Here is a 27400-nt window from a genome sequence, read left to right on the forward strand (position 1 = left end):
ATTTATAATATAGTTTTTAATAGGATGCCACACTTCTGTGTGTATTTTCTTTTTTGTGTGTGTTTGTATATTTTTGTTGTTGTTTGTTGGCTTGGTTTGTTCCAGATAGTGGATCTATTGTGTGATCCTTCCTTCTGCTTCCCTCGTGCTAGAGTTGTGCCAGGCCTTGAATGCAGTTAATGCTTGCTGTTGTGTAGAATGAAAGAAACACAGAAAACTTGGCATTAGGACTGTGTATTCTCAAGGACATTCTTTTTTCATCCAGAAATTTTCATAGTGGTTATTCAGGCTATGTATAGATCCACTTAATTCCAGTTACAGCTAAACTGCTAAATGATAAAACATAATTTGTCCCTTCCTTTCAAAGGATGCTGCTACCAACTATGTGGTTTTTTTTCATCTTGACTTTTTATACAAAAGCTTCATTATCAGTTTAGATTCTGTTATTCATTCATTTCCCCTCCAGTCCTGCCAACACCCCTCCCTAACAAACATACGTGACTAATTTCTCAAATGAAATCCTACTGAAGATTATAATAACAGTTATAGAAACAGTCTAAAATCTTCATATTTTTACATTTTGACTATTGTATGGTTATGAGTATTTTCGTGCTACGAGATCATGATCTGCATCATACATAGGGTGGCCTTGTTTAGGTAATGGGCATTAGTAAATGCTAGTACAAATACGCATCTGGTTTCTTGGTAGCTGCACATCATGTGATTTCTTTATAAGTGCCCCATGACAGAAATTTTAAATCATTAAGTTTTTTTTAAAATGCTAAGTGTAAGAGAGGTTTTTAATGTTTCCTGTGTGGTTTAGTATATGAAACAACCTAAACATATATCAAAATCTACATGAAGTTTAAGGTTGTGACTTCAAATAAGCACGATATGACATATACCAATGAACCCTAGCATGATTCTTCTCTTGCAGATTTTTATCTTTGAGGCCTGCAATTCACAGCATTGTAAATTTTTTTTTTCTATAGGCCTGTATAGAACAGCAGTTTGATTCCATAAATGGTGGAGTGTCTGTGTCAAAGAACAGCGCGTTTGCTGAAGAATTTGCTCACACTCTTCGCACAGCCTTTGCAAATGTTGAAGGCAAACTTGGTAATGCAAACTGATGTTTCTCCTGTCAGGTTCACTGTTTCTAAACATGTGAGTAGATTTCTAAAAGGACTTTCGTGTGTGTGTGTGTGTGTGTGTGTTTCTGCAGGTGAACCTTCAGAGATTGACCAGAGGGATAAATATGTAGGCATCTGCGGCCTTTTTGTACTGCATTTTCAGATTTTTCGGACTGTAGACAAGAAATTTTACAAGTCATTGCTGGATGTCTGCAAAAAGGTGAGTGCTTTGCTCTTCTTGTTAATAATTAAGAGGAAAGGAATAGTCTATATAAATGAAGGGGTTAATTTTCTTGGCTGTGTAGTGTGCTTAAGACTTGGGAATAGAAAGAACACAGTTTACCAAAAGGAGTCAGAGAACAGACTTCAAAACTTTTTGTCTTTTTACAACATGCTCCCCTCTCTCCTTTGTTTTAAAAGACGGTCTAAAACCTGTGCAGTCACTTTGTGTTTTGTACTTAGTAAGCAGCAATGTAAAATAACTTAAAATTATCATTAAAATGTTTATTCTCAAGTTTAATACGGCAGTGAGGACAAACAGTTGTTGGTTGAGGTGTGAACATCGTGGGACTGAATAAATGCTCTGGGATTTGGCTTGGTTGCACGCATGTTTTGAAAGCCCTCTGAGTTAAAGGTGATCAAGGCTTTTTAGTTTTGGGTAATATTAAGGAATGGTTAAATTCTGTAACACTGTAGAGGAAACACTGAGAGTGGTAACAGCTTTGCTTGTAATATCCTTAATGGACTTCTAGAGGAAAACGTTATGATCATTTATACTTTGAAATTGATTATGCAGATATAAAAGAAGCTGAATTGTTTGTTGTGGTTCACAGGAGGCATGAGAAGCAGATGTTTCATAAGTATGCATAGTGCCATAGTGTTTTCCTGTAATTACTTATTATTCATTGTTTATTAATTCTGAAGTCATAGCCTGAACCAGCCTGATTGAGTACCTAGTGAAGGGACATAGCGAGCCCAGGGAGCACAAGTGAAAGCTGTTCACCTCCCTAAGCCTCATTTAAGGGCTGGCTGCCATGAGGGAAGGTTCTTTACCTGGAGATCCTTCTTTTGGAGTACTTGATAAGCCCTGATCTTTGGTCACAATCCAATTAAAGGAAGATTTGTTTACCCATTCCATCACCCTTTTTCAGATAATTTAGAACTGGTTATCTGCTGTTGCCTTTCCCTACACTTTCTAATATGCCCCCCCCCCTGCCCCCCCCTTTTTTTTTTTTTTTTGGCTACAGGTACCAGCCATCACGTTAACTGCAAACATTATCTGGTTTGCTGATAACTTTCTGATTCAGAAGATTCCAGCTGCTGCCAAACTTCTGGATAAGAAAAGTATTCATACAATTAAAACACAAAGGGAAAACTTCTTACAGCAGAAGGCTCAGTCACTTACCAAGTATGCTACCTAAATATTACTTCATTGTGCTGTGTGTAAACATGTGGGTTTCCTTATTCTTTCCTAAACTTAGTAGTGCTACAAAACACATTAGTACACTAAATAGCAAGCAAAAAGTTGGTGCACTTTCTACAATCCTGCTTGAAAAGTGTTGGTCAGAGCTAAATGTTTTTTCACGCTCTCAGAAAAACTGTTATTGCTTGACCTAAATCACAAAGTTCTTGATGGTTTTCTGTATCTGATTTTTCTCAGGTAACTTTTTTTTGTTTTATACTTTAAGCTTTTTTTTTTTTTTTTTTTTTTTTAAATTAATGTCTAGTAACCTGAGCCTTTTTTTTTTCCTGTTAAGGCTCTCTGGTTTCTGTGTGTCCATGGACATTAGTCCAATATAGGTTAAGTAATTTATGGAGGGGCTTCTTCTCTACTCTGCAAGCTTTTATTTTCCTTATGTCATCATTGCTTATTTAATGGTTTGTGAAATTGTACTTGTCAAACAGCTTCTTTTTTGTGCTGTGTGTGTCACTTGCCGGTCATTTCTTTCTCAAATTTCTTTCAAAAGATCTGTTACAAGCTGAGTTGAAACTTCTGAGTTGTCAGTCTTATGAACAATGAATGCTCTGCACTTCATAGGGACTTAACAGGGCTGAGATCTGTTTTTGTTGCAAACCAATCCAAGATGGTGGAAATTGATTGGTGGGACAGAAATAAACACTAGAAATTCAGAGGTTTACTTCTCACCCTGTATGTGGAAGTTGGTTTGAGAGGAGGGGTTGTGGGGAGGCAAAGGGATAGCTATTACACAATCTCATAATAGGAGGACAAGGTAAAAATGGCTTTAAACTAAAAGAGAGGAAACTAAATTGGATGTTAGGAAGAAGTTCCTTACTCAGAGTGGTGAGACACTGGTACTGAGTGCCCCATCCCTGGAGGTGCTCAAGGCCAGGTTGGATGGGACCCTGGGTAGCCTGAGCTGGGGGGTGGCAGCCCTCCCATGACACGGGATTTGGACTGGATAGGCTTTTAAGTCCTTTCCAACCTAAGCCATTCTATGAATTCCATGCCTGTGTTGTCTTTGAGCAAATTATTTTTTCACTACTGTTTTACTTATGTTTCAATCTGCTTCTTCCTATAACTAGTATAATTAAGGCAGATTATTTTATGGAGAAGTATGCTTTTTAAGAGATGGCCTGGATGTGGGAAGTTGTGATACATTATAAAAATTTCAACTTAGAGGGAAACAATTAGCAAGTCATGGAAGACTTGTTGGCTACTATTTAGAAACGTTTTTAGCAGACTTATTTACTGTATAATTTTGAAGAAGTTCAGTGTATGTACTCCTTAAAGAGCTGTTGTTCTCTTGAAAGAAGAGAATACAGAAAGTTTTGGCTCTCTTTAGGGTATTCTTGCACAGCTATAATGGACAGATTAACTAATCCTTATCTATAGATAGGATAAGGATTATCTATAGATAACTGAAATGTATGCTATAATGAGATTCAGGTGCTTTCAGGAATTGAGAGCTCTGGGGACTGAACCTAAAAATGTTTAGTAGTGTATTTCCCATAGAGGAATTTAGGCTTTGGAAATAGAAAATTCTGATAGTTCTTCCTTAAACACAGTTTGTTTGTTTCCCTGTCCAGAGATATGCAGTCGTATTATGTCTTTGTGAGCTCGTGGATGACAAAGATGGAATCTATCTTGTCAAAAGAGCAACGCATGGATAAGTTTGCTGAAGATCTTTCTAACCGCTGTAATGTCTTCATTCAGGTGTGCAATCTTTGAGTGTGGTCATATGGAAAATGATACAAAAAGTAGATGGTTTTTGTATAAGCTGTTAGATGTTAAAAAAAAATCACTGAAGTTCTGTGATCATTGTGTTACTAGAAGTAAGCTAAAACTTGAAATGCTTATTTGATGCTCTCTTAAGTAAACCTGTAAAAGGTGCGTACCCATATGGCAGGTGGCAGAAGTGAATCTGACTAAATACTTGATTGTGAAACTTTCTAAGTATTTCTCTGAACTTGACAGAGCTTCACTGACTGATTTACTGACCTATGCTTAATTTGAAAGATTCCAGGAAAGCTTAATGATCATACTATTTAATAACTGCTCGGCAGGTTTGGTCTTTCAGCTTTGAGATCCATCTCAGACTTCCCAACTCAGGTGGGAGTTCTCTTTTAGGGATAAAAGTTAATTGTCTGGTGTGTATGAATAATATGTAGTGGGGAAAAAAGAAACTTTTTTCTGTCCTTACTTTATTTTTAGGGTTTTCTTTATGCGTATAGTCTTAGCACCATCATTAAAACTACGATGAATCTCTACATGTCAATGCAAAAACCTATGACCAAAACCTCAGTGAAAGCTCTGTGCAGACTTGTGGAACTTCTGAAGGTAGGTCACTGGATGAGAACTGTAGGTCAGATATCATGTGTATTTAAAATGAAGGGGGGGAAAAAAAAAAGGCTGGGAGTGGAAATGATGAAATGAGAAACCTGAATGAGGAAGTAGTTTTGCATGGTTTCTTTTTCAAGACTGGGTTTGTACAGGAGGACTGGGAGATCAGAACTGACTGGTGTAACTTGTAACCAGCTTCCTTAGATGGCATTTTCTATTCAGCCTTTTTCCAAAAGGAAATAGTCTGCTTTGCAGTTGCTTTCTAAAATTTTGTTGAGCAGAGCTGGATTATTCAGACGAATGACCCTGAAACAAAAAACAAAACCTCTTTATGCTCTTGTATGGCTTGATTTTTTTTTTTTTCTTGGTTTCTGAGGGTTAATTGCAACTGCAACTGTCAATACGTTTTGAAGGGTAAAGAGTCTGTATGTGTGGATGAATCAGCCAACATAAAAGCAAATTCTGAAGGTGACAGTTTTGATAACTACATCAACTGTTGTGTTTTGGCACTGATTTAAGGCAATAGAACACATGTTTTACCGACGAAGTATGGTTGTGGCAGATTCTGTGACACACATTTCTCAGCATCTGCAGTATCAGGCTCTCCATTCCATTTCTGTAGCCAAGGTATGTAACCCAAGTTCTAATCGTTGTTATATTTATTGTAAGGCTTTTTTTTTTTTTTTTTTTTTTTTTTTTAAGAAAAAAGAAACTCAAACTCTTAATGTCAAGTGGAAGTATTTTTCTTGAATTTGCAAAACTGATAGGTGTATATACATAAACTTTCCAGTAAATCAGAGTTTTTATCTTGGAAACTTAACACAAATGGTGGCTTTCTGTTTTTTTGGGTTTTTTTTTTTGCCTAGCTGAGGTCCTTGCTCTCAACTCCTGCATTCTCATTGTATTCACTTCAGTTTTTGTTTCTAGTGATTTTCAGAATGACTTTCTTTTTTCAATGTCATCTCTGGTTTACATTCAAAAAGCATTTGAATGCAAGTATAAGCAAGAAGGCTTTTATTTACGAAGTCATTATCCACTTAGTGAAAAGCAGAGTTTAATATGATGGCTTACAGGACTCTTGTGAGAGCATAAATTCACTGCTCAACTCAGTGACGCAGAACAACGTCTGGTGGTGATGCACCAATATATGTACATATTTGTTTATGGGAAGATAAGAGTTCAACACACATTTCGCTTATCAGCCAAACGTAAGACAGAATAGATTACAATTTTAAGAATAGATTTCTTTAATTGCCAAAATTAGACACATCAAAATTGATGTGTTTGAAATTTGGCTGTAGTAATCTCAGTTTGTCTGACATCTGTTCCTCTCAAAACAGTACTTCTAAAAAGCTGTTCTATATATAAATATATGTGGAATACTTGACATGTATATGTATTTATACGGCTGAAGAAGTTCCCAACTTCTAATGTACCTGAGAACAAAAATTATCATACAGTCACAGTGCAGCTTCTGCAGTATTTTTGTACTGTATCACCACACCCATATTTCAACTTTATAGTTATGTAATACCCCTGTATTACATAATATGTGAATCTGTATGTGAATCTGGACTCAGCTCTGATCACAAAACCTGATTTGTTGTCAGAAATACCCAATTTATGGTAAACTCAAACTTTGAAAAAGGCAGGTAAGCTATTGCTTTTGGGCTAATTTTTCTCTTAATTTCTGTGTCTTTCCGTCATAAAGAAAAGAGTCATTTCTGATAAAAAGTACAGTGAGCAACGCCTGGATGTCCTTTCTGCTTTGGTGTTGGCTGAGAACACCCTCAATGGGCCCAGCACAAAACAGAGGCGACTGATTGTTTCCCTTGCGTTAAGTGTGGGAACACAGATGGTGAGTGCTGTGGTGATTACAGACCTTTGTTTAAAATGACAGAAACATTCAGGTTGGAAAAGAGATCCCAAGTGTTGTATCTTACAAAGCCTTTTTCTTTCAAACAGAAAACTTTCAAAGATGAAGAACTCCTTCCCCTCCAGCTAGTTCTGAAAAAACTAGACTTGATCAGTGAACTTACGGAGAGGTAGGCAGTGACTTACGATGCATAGAAGGCAGGGGAGCTGGTTTTTCATTTGGCAAGTTGCAAAATCTGTGATTTTTTTGCATATTGTGGACCAGAGATGGACAGAAAGAATTCTAGGCCTACACCTGAAGCTTGCTAATCTTTGGGTAGGAAACACAAGTCATGTTTTACTTAACTGTGACTGGCTAGACTAATATAAACTTCTGATCATTTTGAAATTGTGTCACTTCCTAAGACATGAAGCTGGTTAGACTTTATGTTAAATTAAAACCTTCCTATTAACTCAAGCTGTAATCACCTGATAGCCATAAATGTCACTGCAAGTGCATTTATGTGTAGAATCTGGTAGCTTTTAGAACTACTGGTGCTTGGGCTGTAAGGCAAACTGAAATAGTCAATTCTCTAGCGTAAAATTTGCTATAGCTACTTTTGGCATCAGGTGGCTTTCCTTAAGAATTTATGTTGAGATTATACCAGGCTGTTAATTCACACACAGTTCCATGGCTTTATTACTGTGGGTGTAGTTTTAGGGGCACTCATTGTATAATGTTAGCTATCTCAAAGCCAGGTGAATATCTGTACTGTGTATATTTTATGGAGACCTCCAATGGATGACTTATGGGATAATTTATCATGGGGCAAGTATTGCATGCAAGCTGTATCAGAAGGGGCCTGTTTCTGTTTTTGTTTGACTACAGAAGAAGCTTAGGATGTATGTTTTGCTTCTAAGCTGCTAATTGCACGCAATAAGAAAATTATTTCAAATTTTGCTGTGGAGTAAGGCTTAGTTTTTTCATAGACTGACTAGCCCTTATTTGCAAATGAGATATTTGTTTTTAAATAGACTAATTGAAAACAGAAATGCTGAGTACCTGTTTTGTTTTTTTCAAGGGCTTTTGAAGGACATTGCACCTGGAACATTAAAGTAACTGCAAAAAAAAAACAAAAAACAAACAAACAAACAAAAAAAACACCAGCTTGGAGAGTACTTTTTTTAGCTTAAACACACTAGTGTATATGTATATATTGCTGTGTTAGAAAAACATCTTGTTCCAATTCTTTGTCTAATTAGTAATCTTGTGTTCTAGAGTTCGAGCACAATGTGACTGTTGTTTCTTATACTGGCATCGAGCAGTCTTTCCAATCTACTTAGATGATGTGTATGAAAATGCAGTTGACTCTGCTAGAATGCATGTAAGTAATAATGCTAGTAATGGGAGGGATTCAAAGGAGTAGAGGAAAAAATTTTAGTATGCAAACAAGGAAAATAATGTGGGGAGGGGGGAAAAAAAAGGCAAAACTCAGATGAGTTACACATAACAAGGAAATGTTTTTATGTCCTCCAGGGTGAAAAGACAATTTTTGCTCAAAATCTGAAGAGCACTGTTAGCACTCTAAAAATTTGTCTTTAAAGTGTCTCTCTCCACTCACTTCAATTTGAAGTTAATACTTTTTGCTAGACTTGAGCATTTTAAGCCCTTGTTTGCACCTGACACCACGTTCTGTGATATAGTGAGGGATGACTGACCTGTAGCTTCTTCCACTCCACTTCTCCTCTCTTTGCAGTATTAAGTTCTTGCTGTAGAAGCGAATCACGCTTTGTCACGCTAATGCTGATTAAAATCAGTGATCTGACCCATTGTTGTGCATGCCATGGTCAGTTATAGCATATAGATTGTAGTACAGATTGTTGAAGATGAAATTGTTAATAATTACAACCTTCTTGGGAGCAGATCAGCAGCAACTAAGTACCTTAGGTTGGCGTGTTAGGGACAAGGAGCTGTAGTAGTAAATGAAGTCTTGTTTTGATAAAAATGGGAATGCTGTTGGGCTTGATTTGCTTGTTAGCTTTGAGCACTCAGTATTTGAGGTGTTGATGTGTTTGTTAATCTGTTCATTAAGCATAAAAGTTCCTTTTCTCAGTATATGTTTAGTGCACTGAGGGACTGTGTTCCTGCTATGATGTATGCAAGACATTTGGAATCTTATGAGGTGCTTCTGGAGTGCTATGACAAAGAAATCATGGAAGTGCTCAATGAGGTAATTTATTTGAAAAGGAAATGGAATGCATCACTGTTTGGAGTATCTTTTAGACTGGCATCAACTGTACCAGGCCTCATGTATTGTATAAAAATATCTCAGCAACCTTGAAGTGGTGTGAAGTATTTCGGTAACTGAGACAATGATCACTTACCAGCTTGAATATTTACAGCATATTATTAGTAGTATCTCTGTTGTCCAAGAACTTGAAAATGCTGCCCTCTAAATTATAAAAGCTGGCAAAATCTGAGTTACAGTTTCAGCTGTGTGAGTAGAGAAGTGTACTTTCTCAGATCAGCTTCGGCTTGTATGAATGCCTGATGTGTAATACTGTTTTTAGCGTATATACCTGGCTTTTAGTAGTAGAGGCACTATGAATGTGGGTGACCTCTTTAGTGACATACCTAGAATTATAAAGAATGTTTGACAGAGAGCAAATGTGAGTTCAGATTTCCTAAGTCTTAGGTTTAACCTCTGAACTGCTTTTTTTGGCTTGTCCAAAAGCAAATGTTACGTGTTCTGCAGAAAATCAGTCCAAATTGCTGAATGAGGTCTGGTTATCTAATCTGTCTTCTTAAGATGAGACGATTGAGAACATATTAGAAAGGAGATGACAGTTCTGAAGGGACTGAATGATTTTTCTTTAATTATTTTTTAATTTTATGTTTCTGAATAGCACTTGCTGGACAAATTATGTAAAGAGATAGAGAAGGACCTGCGCTTGTCAGTTCATACACACCTAAAGTTGGATGACAGAAATCCCTTCAGAGTTGGTATGAAGGATCTAGCTCACTTCTTCTTTCTCAACCCAATACGTTTTTTCAATCGATTCATTGATATAAAAGGTGAGTTGTTGTACACTTTGCTGATCTTTACTTTCACCTCTGCTGTGATTTGGTTGAGTGTATCTTTTTACTTTTTTCCTTGCTTCTGTAACTAAATTGAAAGGGTGAATTTTAGATCATTTTATTTATGTGTTTACAGCTCATGTAACTCACTATTTGGACAAGACCTTCTACAACTTAACAACTGTGGCTCTACATGACTGGGCTACCTACAGTGAAATGAGAAACCTAGCAACTCAGCGCTATGGTTTAAGTATGACTGAAGCACATCTTCCCAGTCAGACTCTGGAACAGGTATGCTGCATCATTTGTTCCATTAAGCTGTCATATTGACTGTCTGTTTAATACCAAGTCAATGATATAGGCATTCACTGTTTATAGGGTGGATACTAAAGAAGTACAATTTGTTTCCCTCCAAAGTGTAATATTTTTGATACTTTAGACAGCTTCATATCATCACTTGCACTACTGAAAGCTCTTAGAGAGACAGCCTCTTTTTTTTTCCTCTAATGCTCAAGTTGGCTTTTTATTCCTGAATTGAAAGACAATGTTGAACTACTTTTTTTTTTTATATCTACTCAGCACAAAAGTGCTGTGACTGATGGTTTCTATTTCTGGCTTTTGTTATTAGCATCTATTGCCAATAGTGTTTGTTCATTATGTAGTTGTAAAGAGTTAAATCATTTCAAAACATTGGTTTCCTAGCAGTCATTTGTATAAGCTTCACTTCAAAACAAAAATACACACACAGACACGTGTACCTGACTCCCCACAAAATCCTGGCACAATCATTGGCACAAGTGAAAAATGTGTAGATTAAACAGTATCCTCTCTATGCACAGCGATACTAAAAAGGGGTTATTCAAGGGATTATCAAGCAAAGCAGTTTTCAGACTTGCACTGTAAATATAAAACTTCAGACTTAGTATTCTAGAGATACTGGATGAAATAACATCAGAAAGTAGCTAGCTGCTTATGTCCTTACAGATAACTGTCCAGGTTTCTATGGACACACAGATAAGTTGTCTCCTGAAATCTGAGAAGAGCAGAATTTTAAAAGTAAATTTGTGTTTGTGGGATAGAGCTGTGCATCCCTTGGTTTCAGAAGAATTTGGAAATGGAAACAGGCAGAAGTGTAAATTTCAAATGTGAACTGAATTTCTTTTTTTTTTTTTTTTTCCTCCACGTGTCATCTTACAGGCACCAAACTAAAATTGTGGAGAGATTTCATTTTGAAAACAGAAAACATTGCTTCCTAAAATGCTTTCAAGTAACTGCAGAAGTAGTGCTTTTAAGTCCTAGTGATTAGGCATGTCAGTGGTTCTTGAGAATTATCATGATACAAATTGATAAATTGTGATGTTTCAGGGTCTGGATGTTTTGGAAATCATGAGAAATATTCATGTGTTTGTATCTCGCTACCTCTACAATCTGAATAATCAGGTAAGATGCATTCTATACTTGTCTTCAGCTGGAGCCAAATTCAGAAAACAAGTGCAAATTGTATGTGTAAGACCACAACCCAGGCTGAATATGTTGTGACAAACTGCACAGTAGCCGTTGTTGCTTTAGAAGATCTTTGGGGATACTCAATCTAGACCTTGGAACATGTTCAGTAAACATGCTTTGATTATCGTGTGCCATTAAGATCACTCAATGTCAAAAGCTCTGAAGCTAGGCAGCTGCAGCAGGGCAGGTTTTCTGCTAGAAAAGGATGTATGAAATACATAATTTTTTGGGAGGAGTGGAGAAAGGAATGTAAGAGGATGGATTGTTAGAGTTTGAAGCAGTGAATGACATGAAATGTGTATAGGAATCAACTCTATGGTTTCCTCATGTGAGAATGAGGGTACCCTCTGTGAAAATAAGTAGCTGTTTTAAAGGAAAGGAAGTACTTTTTCTGGCATTGTTAAATTTGATGTTGGAACTCACTGCCGTGATAAACAGTAGGACCAAAAGTACCAACAGTGTCAGAAGAGTTTGGGCCAATTAATGGACTATAGTCTCAGTAAAGAAGAGAGTTAGGTGCTCCTGTGAATTGTTGAATCACAGCATTCCAGGGACTGGAGGCACATACCAGATAAAGCTCATTATTTGCTTGCTCTATTTTCTTTGTTATTTCCCTAATCACCACCTACTAGCTGCTCTTAGAAAACAGGATGTGACCTACCTAGATTGGTAATTTTTCATAGTAGTTTTGGGTATAGCAAATAACTTTTTTCTCTCCTCCTGTCCTAGATCTTCATTGAAAGAACTAGTAACAACAAACACTTGAACACTATCAATATTCGACACGTTGCTAACTCGATTCGAACTCATGGAACAGGAATCATGAACACAACAGTGAGTATTTATTGCATAGCTGGTAGTTTTTATTTGCAGTTCCTGAATACCACTTCTAACAGTGCAAGAAAGCGTACAGGCAAATTTCATGAGTGTTAAAGCATTGAAGGTTGAACACCTGCATTTCCTAGTGACATGTTATGATTCCTGACATGCCTTGCCAAGTTGATCTCTGTGCTGTAGCTTTCCTGATGCTATCCCTATACGTCCAGACAGTGTTCCTGTATTATTCCCAGGAGAAATCTCCCTGGTTCCACTGCCTGTGTGTTTACTTCCCAAACTTTAGTTTAACATTATGCAGCTGTGTTGATCTCCTGTCTTCCTTACCTGGTTTCTTATCTGTGGGAATCAAGAGTTCTTGTGCAGTAAGAAAAATGTCCAGAGCTGACTGGTCTTTTCTGTTCCTCTGTCCCCTGAAGGCAGTTTCCCTGAGACTCCCCTCCACTAATTCCTTAAACTGCAAGTTTGTTAGCCTGGAATTGTCTTTTTTCTTTGCCTAGCCTCTATTCTCCTCAGGATCCATAATTTCACTAGGACATGATTGTTGCAAGCCCACACAGCTGCCAATGTTAACTTCTCTAATTAGTTGATTTGTGTTGGTAAACAGTGGGCCCAATGATGTTTCTCTTCTGACTGGGCTATCTCCTGGATTAATAAATTATCTGGGACCTGCTCCATGAGTCTCCTAGACTGCTTATAGCTTGCTGTGCTGCTTTTCCAGCAGATATTGGGATAATTTTGGTATTCAGGAAGGATCAGAGCCTGCAAGTGTGGTGCTTCCTGTAGCTGATGTGAGAAAGCTTTGTCAGCATCCTCCTCTTGATAGGGTGGCCCGTACTGAGCTCTGTCTATGATGTTTCCTTTGGCTTGCCCTCAAAATTTCAGCTATCAATTCTCAACTGTTCATTGCTGCTTTTCAAAGACAAGTCTGTGAAATCAATTTGTTTCCTTTTTTTCTTTTTTTGGCATAAAAGGCAATCTCATCAAGTCTCCTTCCTTGTCTGTCCCTTCTGAGCAGTTTGTAGTCCTGAATTGCAGTGCGTCAGTTGTTTGTTTCATTTGTCTGTCCAGACTTCAGTGACAGCAATTAGATAATAGCTTTCTAGTTACAGCGTCTTCTAGCTCCCCTTATTTGTTACCAATGCTGTGTGTTGGTATGGAGGTGCTTCTGTTAGGCTGTCAACTGTATCCTGCTTTTAAAGGAGCAAGCCTAAATTTCTCTGAGACATTTTCAAGTGTTTCCTTGTTGGTTCCTAGTAGGTCAGCATCCAAAGACTCTTAATTGTTGCGCAAAGCTTCACCACATTCCCTTGCTTAGCTTAGTTGAAAGCTCTCCTTACAAATCTGGCCACTTGTTGACAACGTGCTCTTCATCCTTGTGGCCGTATGAATTCCATCAGTTTTCAGCAGACTTGGTTTCTCAAAGGAAGATCTATGATCACTGAAGCCAAAACCTAAAGTGTGGCACAAGCTATGCAAGTGGTTGTTAGGGCCTTAAGGTTTTCATGCTTCTTTGCACTGTGAGAAGTAACTTCCCTTGCTCTATTTTGTGAATGATTTTGTTTGTGAAATGATCTTGGGGGCTTTGGTCACTCAGACTGTCTTGTTACTTCATTCATTTCTTAGTGATGTGGATTTTGGTGCTTTATTAACTTCAAATCACCAGTAAAGCTGTTTATGCAGACACGAGAAATAACAGAGATGTGTACGGTGAAAGCGCACTCTTATTTCATGGTAGAGTACTTTAGAAAGTTTTGAGGAAGTAAAAAGGTTTGTCAGAGTGTTTGTACAGATTCCATGAGTTGAATGAAGACATTGAGCACATGTGATGCCCTTTTCAACTTCAAATGTTTGTATTGTTTCAAAAGAACAGTTTCAGGATATTCCAGATGTAAAATAGTTGGCTGTGTGGGGAAGTCAGCAAACTGAAATAGCTACTGTGTTCCTTGGTCCCTTTGCCCTTTCTGGAGGCCTTCCAGGAGGAGGGAGTTGTTTTCTTTCTTTTAGATCAGTGAAATTAGGAAGGTAAGTTGAGAATAGCAGATTGAAATAAATTGACAAGTTTCCTACGTTATCATACATACAAGTTACTTTGTAAGTCATAGAACAGAGGTCACTAGAGATGCATGTTGCTTTTACAACTTTCTTGGTTTGACTGTTTATTTTATTCCAGGTCAACTTCACTTACCAGTTTTTGAGGAAAAAATTTTATATTTTTAGCCAGTTCATGTACGATGAACATATCAAATCCAGGCTTATCAAAGACATCCGATTCTTCAGGGAAGTCAAGGATCAAAATGATCACAAGGTACAGTAATTTTTGAAGACTCGAGAGTAACCTGTCAAAAAAAAAATAGTGCTGGTCTTGTGTGCCTGAAGGTACACTGAGCCATAACATGTGAGAACTTTCCTATTATTTATATGTGTGTTTCCAGATGAAATGGCAACTTTTTTTCCTAGCAAAATGGAATGTGTTGTATTTCCATGTTCGCGTTGGCTTTGTTTCATTCTATTTTTTCCATGATTATTTTCTTTACCATGGAATTGGCAAAAATAATTCCATCAGTGACTTGAAAACAATGATTCGATGCAGTTGTAGTCTGTTGGAGGACACTAAACTTGAGATTCAAATAATGTTTAACAATTGTCAGAATCCAAGGTGATGTGAAGACATAGCATTTATTCAAAAATGTTAAGATTTGGGTACTGGAGTCTAATTTTCTATGCTGAAAGACAGATTTCTTAAAATATGAACGTGACATACTTCAGTAAAATATGCTGTTGGGCTCTTTGCATGTTGGATGCTTATTTCTTCTAGGAATACTTTCATATTCACAGCAATGATTCTGCTCCATTCTCCAGATTACAAAAGTGATTCAGATGATTTTTGCAAACTGTTAGGGATGGGCAATGCATATAATTAAAAAATAAACAACTAAGCTGAAGCTATGGTGTGAGAATGGAATACACTGTGAATACGAATGTATTGATGTGATGAAAAAATAGGCTTTTTACAGAGAGCCAACTCTGACAGTTCTTTACAAATTAATATATTTTTCTAGTATCCGTTTGAAAGAGCAGATAAATTCAACCGAGGCATCAGAAAACTTGGAATAACTCCAGATGGCCAGAGCTACCTTGACCAGTTCAGACAACTCATAAGTCAAATCGGTATGAAATGTTATCTAAAACGGTGTTATAAATGTTAGAAAATGGAAATTCTAGACTTCATTGTCTAGTAACTGAACTCTTAGCACAAGCTAAAATCTAGGTACAACTCTAGTCAGATGGAATGGACTTCTCCTGCAGCCTGGGAGAATAAATAGTCTCATCTAATTACACAGGAATGGGTCTTGCGTGTTGACACATTTTAGATTAAGACAGCTTGCACAGAAGCCTGTTTCCTTTAGGTTTTCTTCTTTATTACGGAAATGACTTCTATCCAGGTTGAGTGTATTTCCCAGAAAACGAAGCCAAACCTTCTTGTGCTTTTCAGGCAGAGGCTGTGTATCCAGTGAAGTAACTTTAAGTCACGCTTGACACTGTGATAGCGTTTTTGGCCATGGATACTGTTGATATGTAGGACTGATGAGAAATTGGAAGTGTTTAATGTGCCTGATGGAGTGAATTTGGCCCTTAGGCTGTCATGCAAGTGAACTCAACACAGCTAGATTATGGATTTGGGTTCTAATCCTCTGGACAGACTATTGACATTGGTTTTCAGTGTAATATTTCATTTTGCTTGGTTTTTAAAGCAATTTCTTTGTTGAGACCATGTGGCAACTTACATTTCAGATATTGTAGGAATTCTGAAGTAGGTGTATGTTTATGTCTCTCTCTTTAAATAAAGATTAATTCTTTCCCTGGTTTTTTTTTCCTCTTGTTTTTGAAGGCAATGCTATGGGCTACGTACGAATGATAAGATCTGGTGGTCTTCACTGCTGCAGCAGTGCAATTAGGTACTTTTGGGTTTTTTTCTTTACTTCCTATTTTTGCTGATGTTCTTTGGAAAAGTTCTCACCCATCTGCCATAAATATGTGATTACATGATACATTTAAGAAGTCCATTTTTATGCCTTTCTTGAAGTGGAATTATCAGAAATAGAGCCTGAATTCAGACTTGCTCAGTCATTGTCATAAGATGCCAGAGAGCCCTCAAAATTGCATGGAAATACACTGTGAAAAAGCTAATTGTACATGTAAGTCATTAGTTGTTAATTAAGTCAGTATTAACTACAGTTTAAAAAAACAAACAAACAAAAAAAAACCAACAGTAATTACTGACTTATGGCTGCAAGTTGTACCAGAGGAGGTTTAGGTTGGACATGAGGAGAAACTTTTTCTCTCAGAGTGGTCAGGCACTGGAATGGCTGCCCAGGGAGGTGGTGGAGTCGCCGACCCTGGCAGTGTTGAAGAGGCGCCTGGATGAGGAGCTACGAGATATGGGTCAGTTTGTGGTAGCAGTGGTAATGGGAGGATGGTGGGACAAGATGATCTTGTAGGTCCTTTCCAACATTGTGATTTTCAACCTATGATACTGATACTAATTACTTCAAGAGGTTACGTTAAAGGAAAATTTGAGCTAGACATGAGGAATTTAAAATTGAAGTTAATGTTTCTTTGATGCTTCTTTCCATAGAGTTGTGTGCTTGTATCAGGTCATTGAAAACTAGTGACCATATGTACCAAGAAATAGATTTCTTGCAAATATTAGAAATTTGTAGTTATCTAGGGCAAGGATTAGGAAGAACAGATGGTAGCCTGGTAAAAGCAGAAGTATAAACAACTTTGTGTGAGTTGAGAAGTGGGCTTAATGGCACTCAGGTAGGAGTATGGCAGAAACGATATCATTTAAAGTAGTTTGAGCCCAGACGATTTTAATTTTATTATAAATTATGGTATATGCTCCAGTGCTTGTAACCAGTTGAATGTAATGCTAACAAACAGTAAGTTTTCAGGTTTGTTCCTGATCTGGAAGATATTGTTAATTTTGAAGAGCTGGTGAAAGAAGAAGGACTCTCAGAAGAAACTCAGAAAGCAGCGAGGTACCCTAACATCAACTTTGGGGTCTTGGCCAGGGTTGAGAGGAAAGGGTTTTAATTCTAAAGCTGTAAGTGCAACTGTTGGTTGCTTTTGTGTGTGTTAAGTTGAACTAATGTTGTGCAAAAATGTTTGCTGAAATAGAGTAAATTAAGTATAGTCTTTCAAAACAAAAAAAAAAGAATATGAAGTGTCACTTGTAGTCCTGTTTCAGAACCTGGTTTCTTGATAATATATTTGATTTGATGGCTAACAGGTATTTCTCACTGCATGTGACATCTGCTTCTTGGATCTTTAGGGCCTTAGGGGAAAATAAGCAATTATTCTATGGGATGTTTTTGTGGAAATAAAATCAGACTATATGATGGAAGGTGGCTGTAGAGGCGGGTTGTAATCTTGGGATCAGGTTGGAATGTTGGGTTGTAGGTGTGGCCAAAGGATGAAGAGTGGGACTTTACTTAAATAAAGAAACTTCTCAGAGAAAGCAGGTAACACATTGCTTGTCCTTTGCAGGCAATTGGATTCTGTCCTTAGTGACCTCACACGTAACTTTGCAGAAGGAACAGAGTACTTTAAAATGCTTGTGGATGTATTTGCTCCTGAATTCCGCAGTCCAAAGAATATGCATTTGAGGAACTTCTACATTATTGTTCCCCCACTGGTGAGTAGTGTTACTGGGTGTACCAGCACTTTGGGGAAAAAAAAAAAGAGTACAGATTTGATGATCACGTTATGCTTTTTTCATAGCACCACAGAACGGCCTGGGTTGAAAAGAGCCACAATGATCATCTAATTTTAATCCCCCTGCTATGTGCAGGGTCACCAACCACCAGACCAGGCTGCCCAGAGCCACATCCAGCCTGGCCTTGAATGCCTCCAGGGATGGGGCATCCACAGCCTCCTTGGGCAACCTGTTCCTGATTGTGAATGGAATTGCTTCAAGCATGGCTTTGTTAGCATTCATCCATAGCCTTGTGTTTCTTATCTTTACACACAGTTAGCACTCAAAAAGTAACTTCAGAAATTTCTTCAGTAAGACCGTGTCCCTTTCTACTGCAATTAGACTTGCCTTTGTTAATGAGTTTTCTTGTGAGTCAAGCTGAACTGAATGGATGCAGTTCAGTTTGAAGGCCTAAGTGGTCTTAACAGCTTCACTTCATGGCATGACATCCTATTTGTTGTGGTTTTACCCTGCCAAGCAGCTCAGTGCCACGCAGCTGCTTGCTTCCTCCCACACGATGGCGTAGGAGAGAGAATTGCAAAGGTAAAACTGTGAGAACTCATTGACTGAGCCAAAGACTTTTCAGTAGGTAGAGCAAAAGCTGTGCACAAAAGCAAAGAAAACAAGGGATTTGTTCACTGCTTCCAGTGGCAAGTAGATACTCAGCCACCTCTAGAAAAGCAGGGCTCATCACGCGTAACAGTTTATTGGAAAGACAAATAGTATCACTTCAAATACGTCTCCCTCCTCTTGCTGAGCACAATGCCATGTGGTGTGGGATATCCCTTTGGTCATTCTGGATCAGCTGTCTTGACTCCTTTTGCACCTCCAGCTCCTTTCTGGCAGTGTAAGAAGCCAAAAAGTACTGGGCACTGTTCAGCAACAGCTACAACATTGGTGTGTTATCAGCATTATTCATATCCTAAATCCAGAACACAGCAAGATAGTTGCTACTAGGTAGGAGGAAAACTAATTCTACTCCAGCTGAAACAAGGGCACCAATTAAGAAACTAATTTTCAAATGGCAGTGTTGCAAGTTTTGAACTGTGAGAAGATGAGTTCATCATGGTGATAGAAATGAGAGATGGGAAAGGGTTAAGACCCAATCTTTCTTTTTTTTTCCTTCCCATATGTGGGATTTCCTTCTCATAAGTACAGTTTCAGGAAAATGCTGTCCATTTTACATTTAAAATGTGTTTCAGTGCAGTTAAACTCGAAAGTATTTTACGTGTGCATATGCAAATGTTTCCCAAAATCTAAGCTTGTCCTTTTTCTAGGTTTTTGGGGGCTTTTCATACAAGAATGCCTAATGATGGGAGGCAAAAATGTTGTAGTTTTGGACATTTTGGTCAGCTACTTCTGTATCTGATGACATGTGATTATCTTTTTTAAATTTTATAATACTGTTTGATCTCCTGATGATTCCAAGCTTTTCACTCTTTCAGACCCTCAATTTTGTAGAGCATTCAATCAGTTGCAAGGAGAAATTGAACAAAAAGAACAAAAGTGGGGCAGCCTTCACTGATGATGGGTTTGCAATGGGTAAGTTTCAGCATCATGCTGATGGGTCTTCAGGTAAGCAAGTGTAACTGATGTTTGCAGGAAAAGTTTTCTAATTCTGTGAGTTCCCATTTCCCTTAATTTAAATTTGGACTGCCTTGGCTCCAGCACAATGGATTTGTGGGCTGTCTGGCTCAGAATCTCTTTAGCGTGGAATAATTAGTTCTGACAGCAGCTGGTTTGGTCATACGTTGGTACTCCCTGATTTCTTTTGAAGCTGCAGGCAGTAGATTAGAGTTTATACAAATCTTTGGATATTCTTTACTATGACTTTCTTCTCATTAGATTTAATTTAAAATCAATTGCAGTTTGAATTCTAATTGCATGAGAATTATTGACTTAAACTGATCCATTAATAACACTCACAAAATGTTTTATAAATTGCAAGTTGACTTTGGCACATGTTTTGTTAATGACCGTAGGTGTGGCTTACATTCTGAAGCTGTTGGATCAGTACCAGGAGTTTGATTCGCTGCACTGGTTCCAGTCTGTTCGAGAGAAGTATGTGAAGGAAATCAGAGCAGTAGCTAAGCAACAGAACGTGCAGTCAATTAATCAAGATGAAAAACTGCTACAAACTATGAACCTTACCCACAAGCGACTGGAAGTTTGCTTACAGGTAGAGCACGGGGCTGCTTCTGTTCTGTGTCAGTGCAGTTCTGGTAGCTATTTTGTGAAGGAGCTTATCAGGAATGAATAACATTGAGACAGCATAAAGCATTGCCTAGCAAAAAAATGCAAAAAATGAGCATGAAGACTCAGGTGGTGTGCTGTCTGAAGGGGATGGCATAGAATCATAGAATGGCCTGGGTTGAAAAGGACCACAATGATCATTGAGTTTCAACCCCCTGCTATGTGCAGGGTCGCCAACCAGCAGACCAGGCTGCCCAGAGCCACATCCAGCCTGGCCTTGAATGCCTCCAGGGATGGGGCATCCACAGCCTCCTTGGGCAACCTGTTCCAGTGCATCACCATCCTCTGTGTGGAAAAACTTCCTCCTAATATCTAACCTAAGCCTCCCCTGTCTCAGTTTAAAACCATTCCCCCTTGTCCCATCACTATCCACTCTCGTAACAGTTGTACCCCTGCTGTTTGTACATTCCCTTCAAATATTGGAAGGCCACAATGTCATAAGCGTTTGCGATATTTGTGTGAGTCTGGAGTTCAAGGTGGTTGGCTGGAAGTCTTTGTCTGCTAGGCAGAACTCTTAACACAATTGAAACCTTAGTGTTCAGGTAGGAGAAAATGTTGTAGGGAAATCTTTGTTACAAGAAACACCATGAACCAAATTTCTTGGGTGTGAATTCTCTGAGTTCATTTGATGCACACCAGCTGTCAAGCAGAAGAAGAAAGATGTGTTTGAATGTTTAGGTTCAACTGAGGTGTAAATGCCTCCTCTCTCTCCCCTTTGCTTTTGATTTGAGGGGGCTGTGGGACACATCTGCAGGTGTTTGTTTATGAATAGTTACTGCTTGTTCAGTAACTGATTGAGCACGCAGCTGTTTAAATTATGGGTTGCTTGGGCTTTGCTTCTGTGGGCAAACAGTTCCACATTTTCACTGTGGCTGCAAACCTCACACTCGGCCTCAGTAGCGTACATAGGGCAGTGATGCTGCTGTACTTAAGTTACTCTTTCAAGTTTCTGGCTGACTCGTGCCCTATAAGATGGGTGTAAGTGGGGTATGAGTGGGAAATGATTTTGATACCGACATCTAATTGCTTTTGATGCTTCTGAAAAGTCACACTGATTTGTATGTGAATTCATTCTTGTGATACACTGACACTCCTCTTCTGTATCTTTTTATTTAGGAATTTGAACTCCTTTATTTTTCCTTAAGTAGTGCAAGAATATTTTTCAGAGCAGATAAAACTGCAGCAGAAGAAAACCAGGAAAAGAAAGAGAGAGAAGGTGAGTGAGTGCATATGGAGTGCTTTGATTCTTGAGGGTCTGTTTCATAGGGCAAATGCCTTCTTCCATAGCCACTTCCTTGCTATTGGGTTGAATCAGTATTCCTGAGGGAGTTTTATAGGGTTGAGGATAATTAAGGAGTTGAGAGCACCACACTGAGACCTTCTTTGGAAAAGTGAAACTTCAAACTGGATTTCTGAGAACAAAACTTGAAGGCAGGGAGAACTGCACACTTGCAGTAATATTAAATTCAGTGACTTCAGCATCATATTTACCCACTTAATTCCTGATTTTTGTTAATGACAGCCTTTTCTGCAAAACCTTTGCTGATGTGAAATATAAACTAGTTTTCTCAGTTGTCGTTTGGTAGCTATTTTTCACTTTATGTAGACAGATAATGCAAATACTGCATGCATGACTTCTGTGTGTTTAATGTTTGTAAAGTGTTTTGGTCTACCATCGAGTTACATTCAGAGGGTGAGATCTCCATCTGTGCTGTGGTCTCTTGACTTGGGCATTATGGGAATTTGACAAGTTGTGTGCATGCCCATGTACGTTCCTTCATGAATTATGGGAAACTTTCCTGCGTATGGGAAAACTATTCTCCAAGAAATGAGGAGTAAGATGTAGAAATGCAGTTCAGTCACAAGTCGCTTAGAGTTTTGGGTCTCTCACGGCTGACTGTAGCTGTATGTTAAAGAATGGAATTGGCAAGTAGTTTTTCTCTGTAGTTTTGACAGTGATGTAAATCATGGTTACCTCCCAGATCACTGAGCCAAAGCAGTTTGCTAAGAAGGAGGTCTTCAGTGTGGATTCATACTTTATATTTGTGGAGTTTCTCAAGTAACTGTCCTACTCAAAAAGCCATCTTGGAGCGTTGTGGTGACACCAGATAGACTGCCTTGGCTTCTTCAGGAGAACGTGTAGGACAAGAGTTACTTGTACTTCTCACCCCAAACACAGGCAGGGATCCTTTGTGCTGCGAGGGCAGTTAGCATACGTGATTACAGTGTATCAGATGTTTTGTGACATCAGCATGCTGTACATAGGCTAAGACCTTGTTCTTACTGCCTTTAGTCAAATGTTAACTGCAATCCATGTTTCCGATTTCTATTTTTATAGAAGAATCTGTTAAAGCAAGCAATGGAGATCTTTCCAACTCTACGCCTGCAGATCCTGTTGTGAAATGATGTGGCTGGTAGGGGGTGATAATTACTTACTCGAATAACTGTCTCTAACACTTTGGAGTGGTGAAAGCTCTTCGTTTGACTTTTTCTATTAAACCTAGCCGAAAATGTACAATAGTATACTAGCACCCAGTTGGGCTAGGCCTGTGTTTGTTTGTTTTCCCTATAGAAACTTCTATTTTTCAGGAGTTATTTATTTACATTACTAACAGCACTTTCTCTAGATTGAAAAATAACTACATAAAATATAGCTTGGAGGTAATTATTTTAAATTACTGTTGTGCATATCTAAGAAAAAAATCTTTAATTTTTAGATGCTTGCTTGCATCTCTAACAAAACATTTATAAAAAAAAAAAAGACACGTGCATCTCATCAACCAGAAGAAGAAAATCGAAGATGCGTTGCTTATCTGTTGTCCAGATGTTTATGCTCCTTTTGTATTTGATGTAGTCACAAATTACACTGTAGCTGTAACAGTGTAGGTTGTGAATGTATGTTAAAGCTATTACACAAAATGGCAGTTCTCATGAATGTGTGTGTTTTTTGTTTTTTGGTTTTTTTTGTTCTATGAAACTGTATTATTAGCATGTTATTTTCACTCTGGAATCAGGGTCCTGCCAGGCATTTATCTTCCCCTGTTCCTTTTTCCTCCCATATTAGAGAAAGGGAAAAGCAGAAGAATTAATGTAATAAATTATTTTTTCACTTCATACTGAAAGTCTGATTTGCATCCACAGAAGTAAGGAAATCAGGAGCCAAGACAGAACCACAATCAGCTCTTCCTTCCATGACCAGACACTGTGTGATGGGTGTCTGTGACTATTAAGTGATCTTACACTTCATGAATATGTTGTGCCTAACTGCAAGTTTCAGCCTCAGCCCTGTCTTTCTCAGCCTTTGTAGGTCCATTGCACTCTGTGTCGTTAATACAGTCTTAGTTTCCTGATTATTAACAATAATTGCACTGCAGGCTTCAGAAGCTGCTGAACACTGTGAGAACTCTGTGTAAAATCTAACATCTGTTAATGCCTGTGAGCAGAGGTTCTTAGATTGTGCAAGAGTTGCTCAGATTCCTGACGTAAGTAGCTCGAGTTAGCTTAACAGTGAATTCTGAATTCCACTTCCATTGAAAGACTCAGTTGTGTTTTAATCTCCTGGAATATAAAACACTTTGAGGTTTTACTAGCTAGAATAAACTACTTTAGTCAGTCTGAGAATGATTTTTTGTTTTTTTGGCCTTCTTAACTGTACTTAATTGACAGTCTTTTTCATCTCCTCTAATTAGAAAAAAGGTGATGTTTTAATACAAATGGCTCAGATTGTTCCACCCACTCGCTCTTTGGCCATGGGTTGGCTGAGACAATTCCTGGCAGGCTTTGATTCATCCTTTCCTGCCGCTGAGTTCAGCATTTGGAGAACTGGGGCGAACGTTTTGGTTGCAACTGGACAGAGTGGACTGATAAGAAAGTCCTTTCATTGGTTCTGAAAACTTGACACAGAAGCTTTGTAAGCTGTTTAAATCAGCTGGCCTTGTTCATACTTTTGTTAAAACTGCGGAGACTGCCCTAATTCTGCACTGCTTCATTTTGCTTTTTTTTTTTTGGTCATAGTTTACGTGCACTTTCTTTTTTGACCAAGTTGTGTCCGCACTGAGCAGTTGGAGTAGGGTTGCTGAGAACAGCAGTCTCAGTGCTTCTGCTGATTGCCATCATGTTGCAGTAGGAACGTATGCGTTTCCACATCCTTGTCCCACCTCAAGTCATGTAAGCTCCAGTGTTCTCTAGCAATGGCAGAACCACGCAGAGCGTTTGTTTTCCTTCAGGATGGATGTGCTAGGTAGATAGATGCAGTCAAGCCATGACCTGTGCTCTAATTATTAAAGTCCACATTTGTATTTTCCCTTCTGATTTTTGGGCTGATGGGATCTTGGCTAAGTAACACTCTGCAGTTCGTTATGTGTGCTGAACCAACTCGTGTCATTCTGGTGATGGAAATTCTACAGGAAAGACAAAAGCCTATTTTTATAGAATCCCTATGGACCTGAATGTATACTCTATGTGACAAAAGTATATACATTCATATGTATACGTGCAGTGATAATAGAGCTATTCTTGCTAATAGAGGATTGTAGTTTATTATAGTTACATTTTATTGTCATGTAGCAGCATATATATGCAGAAAGCTTTTGTTACCTGAAATATGAACGAGGTGGGTCCTGGTTTGGGATGGTGCTCCTGTGTCAATGAGTCACATCAAATTCTCCCCCCAGCCCCTGCCCAACTACCTGGAAAGGGTGCAGAATTCTTGTGGTGCTATTTTCATTGCCTTTACCCTCCTGCTCTGATCATAGGAACAAAATGGAACCCAGTGGGTTGGAGATGAGGATGGATCTAAAAAGAAAAAAATAATAAAATTCTCTAAACGAAATGGAACTTTGCTGCTCACTGGAAATTCCGAGAGGTGATGAAGGAAAGGGAAGATGATTAAGTTTGCTGCAGGGATGTAAAATGAATCTATTATTTTCCTTCAAGGCAGGCACGGAACAGGCTGAAGGAGTCTGCCTTCCTGAGGAGGCAGCTGCCACCGCAGCCCCTGTGTGCTCTGTCCTGGGCCAGGGCTGCTGGGGGCAGAAGTGGTGGCAGCGGCTCCCCTGGTGGCCTTGCAGCCTGTTTGTGACGGAGCAGAGCCCTTTTATGCCATAAGCCATAGGGCTGCATAGGGGATGCAGAGCACAGCTGATGCCCAGAGTCACATTTGCCCTGAGGTCAAAAGGTGTCGGTCACTGGTGGTGCAGAGGGTGCTGGTCCCAGCAGCCCTGTGCTTCACTGGGTTATGTCTGGGTTGCTTTGCTTGCAGGGTAGGTTCTAGATGTCCTAATGAAGTCTGTAATTGGAAGTAAATTTGAGTTTTCATCGGATGTCTGTCAACGACAGCTATTTTCAGCTTCTCAGGTACAAAGGACCAAATGTAACCATGTTTCCTAACTCACTGTACAGAAGGGTATTTTGTTACCTCAGTCTCTTTGGTGTGTGAGTAGAGTACCTAATGTACATAAAACTTGTTAATAAATGTAATTTTCACAACCTCACTCTTAGTGTCTTCAGTAACAGAACTGCAGGAGGGTTTAATTTCTTTAATAAGACAGCTTCAACTTTTATTGAGGAAGGGATGCTTGTGTCAGTTACCGCAGTTTTCTTCCACGGTTCTTACAGTCAGCAAACCAGCTCAATGAATTTATTACATGTCAAACACTGCAAGCTGTACTCATCCAGCTGCCCTAGCACAGATTGCTTGCAGAAAACCTACATTCCTATGAAGTGCTTGAGATGAGTCAAATTCAGCTGCAAATTTTCAGCTGTTGGTTCCATCTTCGCTACTATAAACCATGCCCCATACGGCCTCCCCCACCTCTCTCTTCAGTAACTCCCATTTATTTGTTCTTGCCAAGTACAGCTTCTCACGTCTTCAGGTTAAGCTGGAAGGAGAAAGAAAATCTAAACTTCTTAGCTGGTATGTATGGCTTCTAATGTCAGGAATGTGCAGTGAAACTAGTCCTTGTGCTGCAGCCTGCTAGCGTTTTATTGCTCAGCTTCGGAAAACTGAAGATTGCTGGTAGGCTCCAATGCTGCACGCCACTGTCATGTTAAGAATACAAAGAACTCTTTATTATAAAATTACTTGTCCTACAAGTTGTCTCCACAATTTCTCTTAATTTTAAGATCCCTAACCACAGAAAAAACCGCGCTTGGCCACTGTGCCCCACTGCTGACTGCCTCTGATGTCCACATGTACTTAGAGCAGTAAACCAAGGGGGTACATTCTGCCCATTATTAAATGATGGAATGTGAATGCGGTCCCCGTCAAGGTAAGAGTAGGCACTTAGATTTGTTTTGTAAGCTTATTCCAGGCGCAATATAAAAATAGATTATATTAATAGGAAAAAATTTAGTGTTTAACAAATTGCTCTGTAAATAGGCTAGCACAAAAGATAAATCTTGTTACGCTTAAAACTAGACTAAAAATAACTTCATCTGAAAATAAAGTAAATAGTGCATTTTAAACCTTCATTCAGATGCACGTAATCATGCAAACTATAAAAACTGACTACAGGAAGAAGTTAGGCCTGATGCATTTCCTAAAGGAGCTGACAGCTTACAACTCGAGCTCATTCCAGCAGCAGTGAAGGCTGCTTCCCCGTGAGCCTGCGGAAGTGACGTTAACCCTTTGTGGCTGACAGCTGTGCCGTCTGAGCTGCCAGCAGCAAGGGGCTCATGCTGGAACATTGCCTAAGATTGCCAGTGTCCCAGGCCCACCTCTGCACTACACATTCACAAATGCAAAAATTTCCAAAGGCCAAAGTTTTGCTGTTGTTCACTGCAAAGCCCGAGGAACCTCTGCAAAGATGCTGCCATCCCCCTAGCGGGTGCCAGAAGCCGTGGCTTCACGTGTGCGCAGACGATTTAAAAACAGAGATTCTTGGACAGCCTCCCAGCTTCTCCTTGCTTCCATACAGGCTGGAGGAAACAACAAGAGTTCTTCATGCTTCTGACTCCTCTCCTTCTTCACGTGTGGATCCATCCTCTTCTGACTGATCGTTCAGCAGCACAAACTTCCCATCGTTTGTGAAGGGCACAGACTTCATCAGCTGAGCTAATGCTTCTGGGTCCTGAAGGAAAACAAAAGTTCAGTAGGCAAAAGCAATCTTTTAGAGGAGCACCTTTTCTCCAGCACATGTTAATGCTTTGCAACTTGAGGTTTTTATGTTGTTTTTTTTCTT

General features: G+C 38.9%; 2 protein-coding genes across 5 annotated transcripts in view; one reads left to right on the forward strand and one right to left on the reverse strand.

The window, feature by feature from the left end:
- The window catches only part of WASHC4 (WASH complex subunit 4), a 38222-nt gene extending 12511 nt beyond the window's left edge, over positions 1 to 25711 (forward strand). Inside the window, exons 11-34 of one of the 4 annotated variants that reach the window (XM_052668589.1) lie at positions 993 to 1116; positions 1223 to 1350; positions 2378 to 2538; positions 4179 to 4305; positions 4804 to 4929; positions 5452 to 5559; positions 6644 to 6790; positions 6898 to 6977; positions 8066 to 8171; positions 8901 to 9017; positions 9694 to 9862; positions 10002 to 10156; positions 11231 to 11305; positions 12101 to 12205; positions 14379 to 14513; positions 15268 to 15376; positions 16098 to 16164; positions 17164 to 17250; positions 17759 to 17906; positions 19412 to 19508; positions 19949 to 20145; positions 21336 to 21435; positions 22558 to 22633; positions 22937 to 25711. In XM_052668589.1, the coding sequence (XP_052524549.1) occupies positions 993 to 1116; positions 1223 to 1350; positions 2378 to 2538; positions 4179 to 4305; positions 4804 to 4929; positions 5452 to 5559; positions 6644 to 6790; positions 6898 to 6977; positions 8066 to 8171; positions 8901 to 9017; positions 9694 to 9862; positions 10002 to 10156; positions 11231 to 11305; positions 12101 to 12205; positions 14379 to 14513; positions 15268 to 15376; positions 16098 to 16164; positions 17164 to 17250; positions 17759 to 17906; positions 19412 to 19508; positions 19949 to 20145; positions 21336 to 21435; positions 22558 to 22625 (2736 nt within the window). In that variant the 3' untranslated portion in view covers positions 22626 to 22633; positions 22937 to 25711. Of the gene's footprint in view, positions 1 to 992; positions 1117 to 1222; positions 1351 to 2377; positions 2539 to 4178; positions 4306 to 4803; positions 4930 to 5451; positions 5560 to 6643; positions 6791 to 6897; positions 6978 to 8065; positions 8172 to 8900; positions 9018 to 9693; positions 9863 to 10001; positions 10157 to 11230; positions 11306 to 12100; positions 12206 to 14378; positions 14514 to 15267; positions 15377 to 16097; positions 16165 to 17152; positions 17251 to 17758; positions 17907 to 19411; positions 19509 to 19948; positions 20146 to 21335; positions 21436 to 22557 lie in introns of those variants that run through there. The other 3 variants (XM_052668588.1, XM_052668587.1, XM_052668590.1) reach the window with 3 other exon arrangements.
- Positions 25712 to 25746: 35 nt separating this feature from the next.
- The window catches only part of APPL2 (adaptor protein, phosphotyrosine interacting with PH domain and leucine zipper 2), a 32164-nt gene continuing 30510 nt past the window's right edge, over positions 25747 to 27400 (reverse strand). The window contains exon 21 of the mRNA XM_052668595.1: positions 25747 to 27289. Within this exon, the coding sequence (XP_052524555.1) occupies positions 27161 to 27289 (129 nt within the window). The 3' untranslated portion in view covers positions 25747 to 27160. The remainder of the gene's footprint in view (positions 27290 to 27400) is intronic.

This window comes from Tympanuchus pallidicinctus, unplaced genomic scaffold (assembly GCF_026119805.1).
Source record: "Tympanuchus pallidicinctus isolate F22 unplaced genomic scaffold, pur_lepc_1.0 scaffold8, whole genome shotgun sequence".
Taxonomy (NCBI): domain Eukaryota; kingdom Metazoa; phylum Chordata; class Aves; order Galliformes; family Phasianidae; genus Tympanuchus; species Tympanuchus pallidicinctus.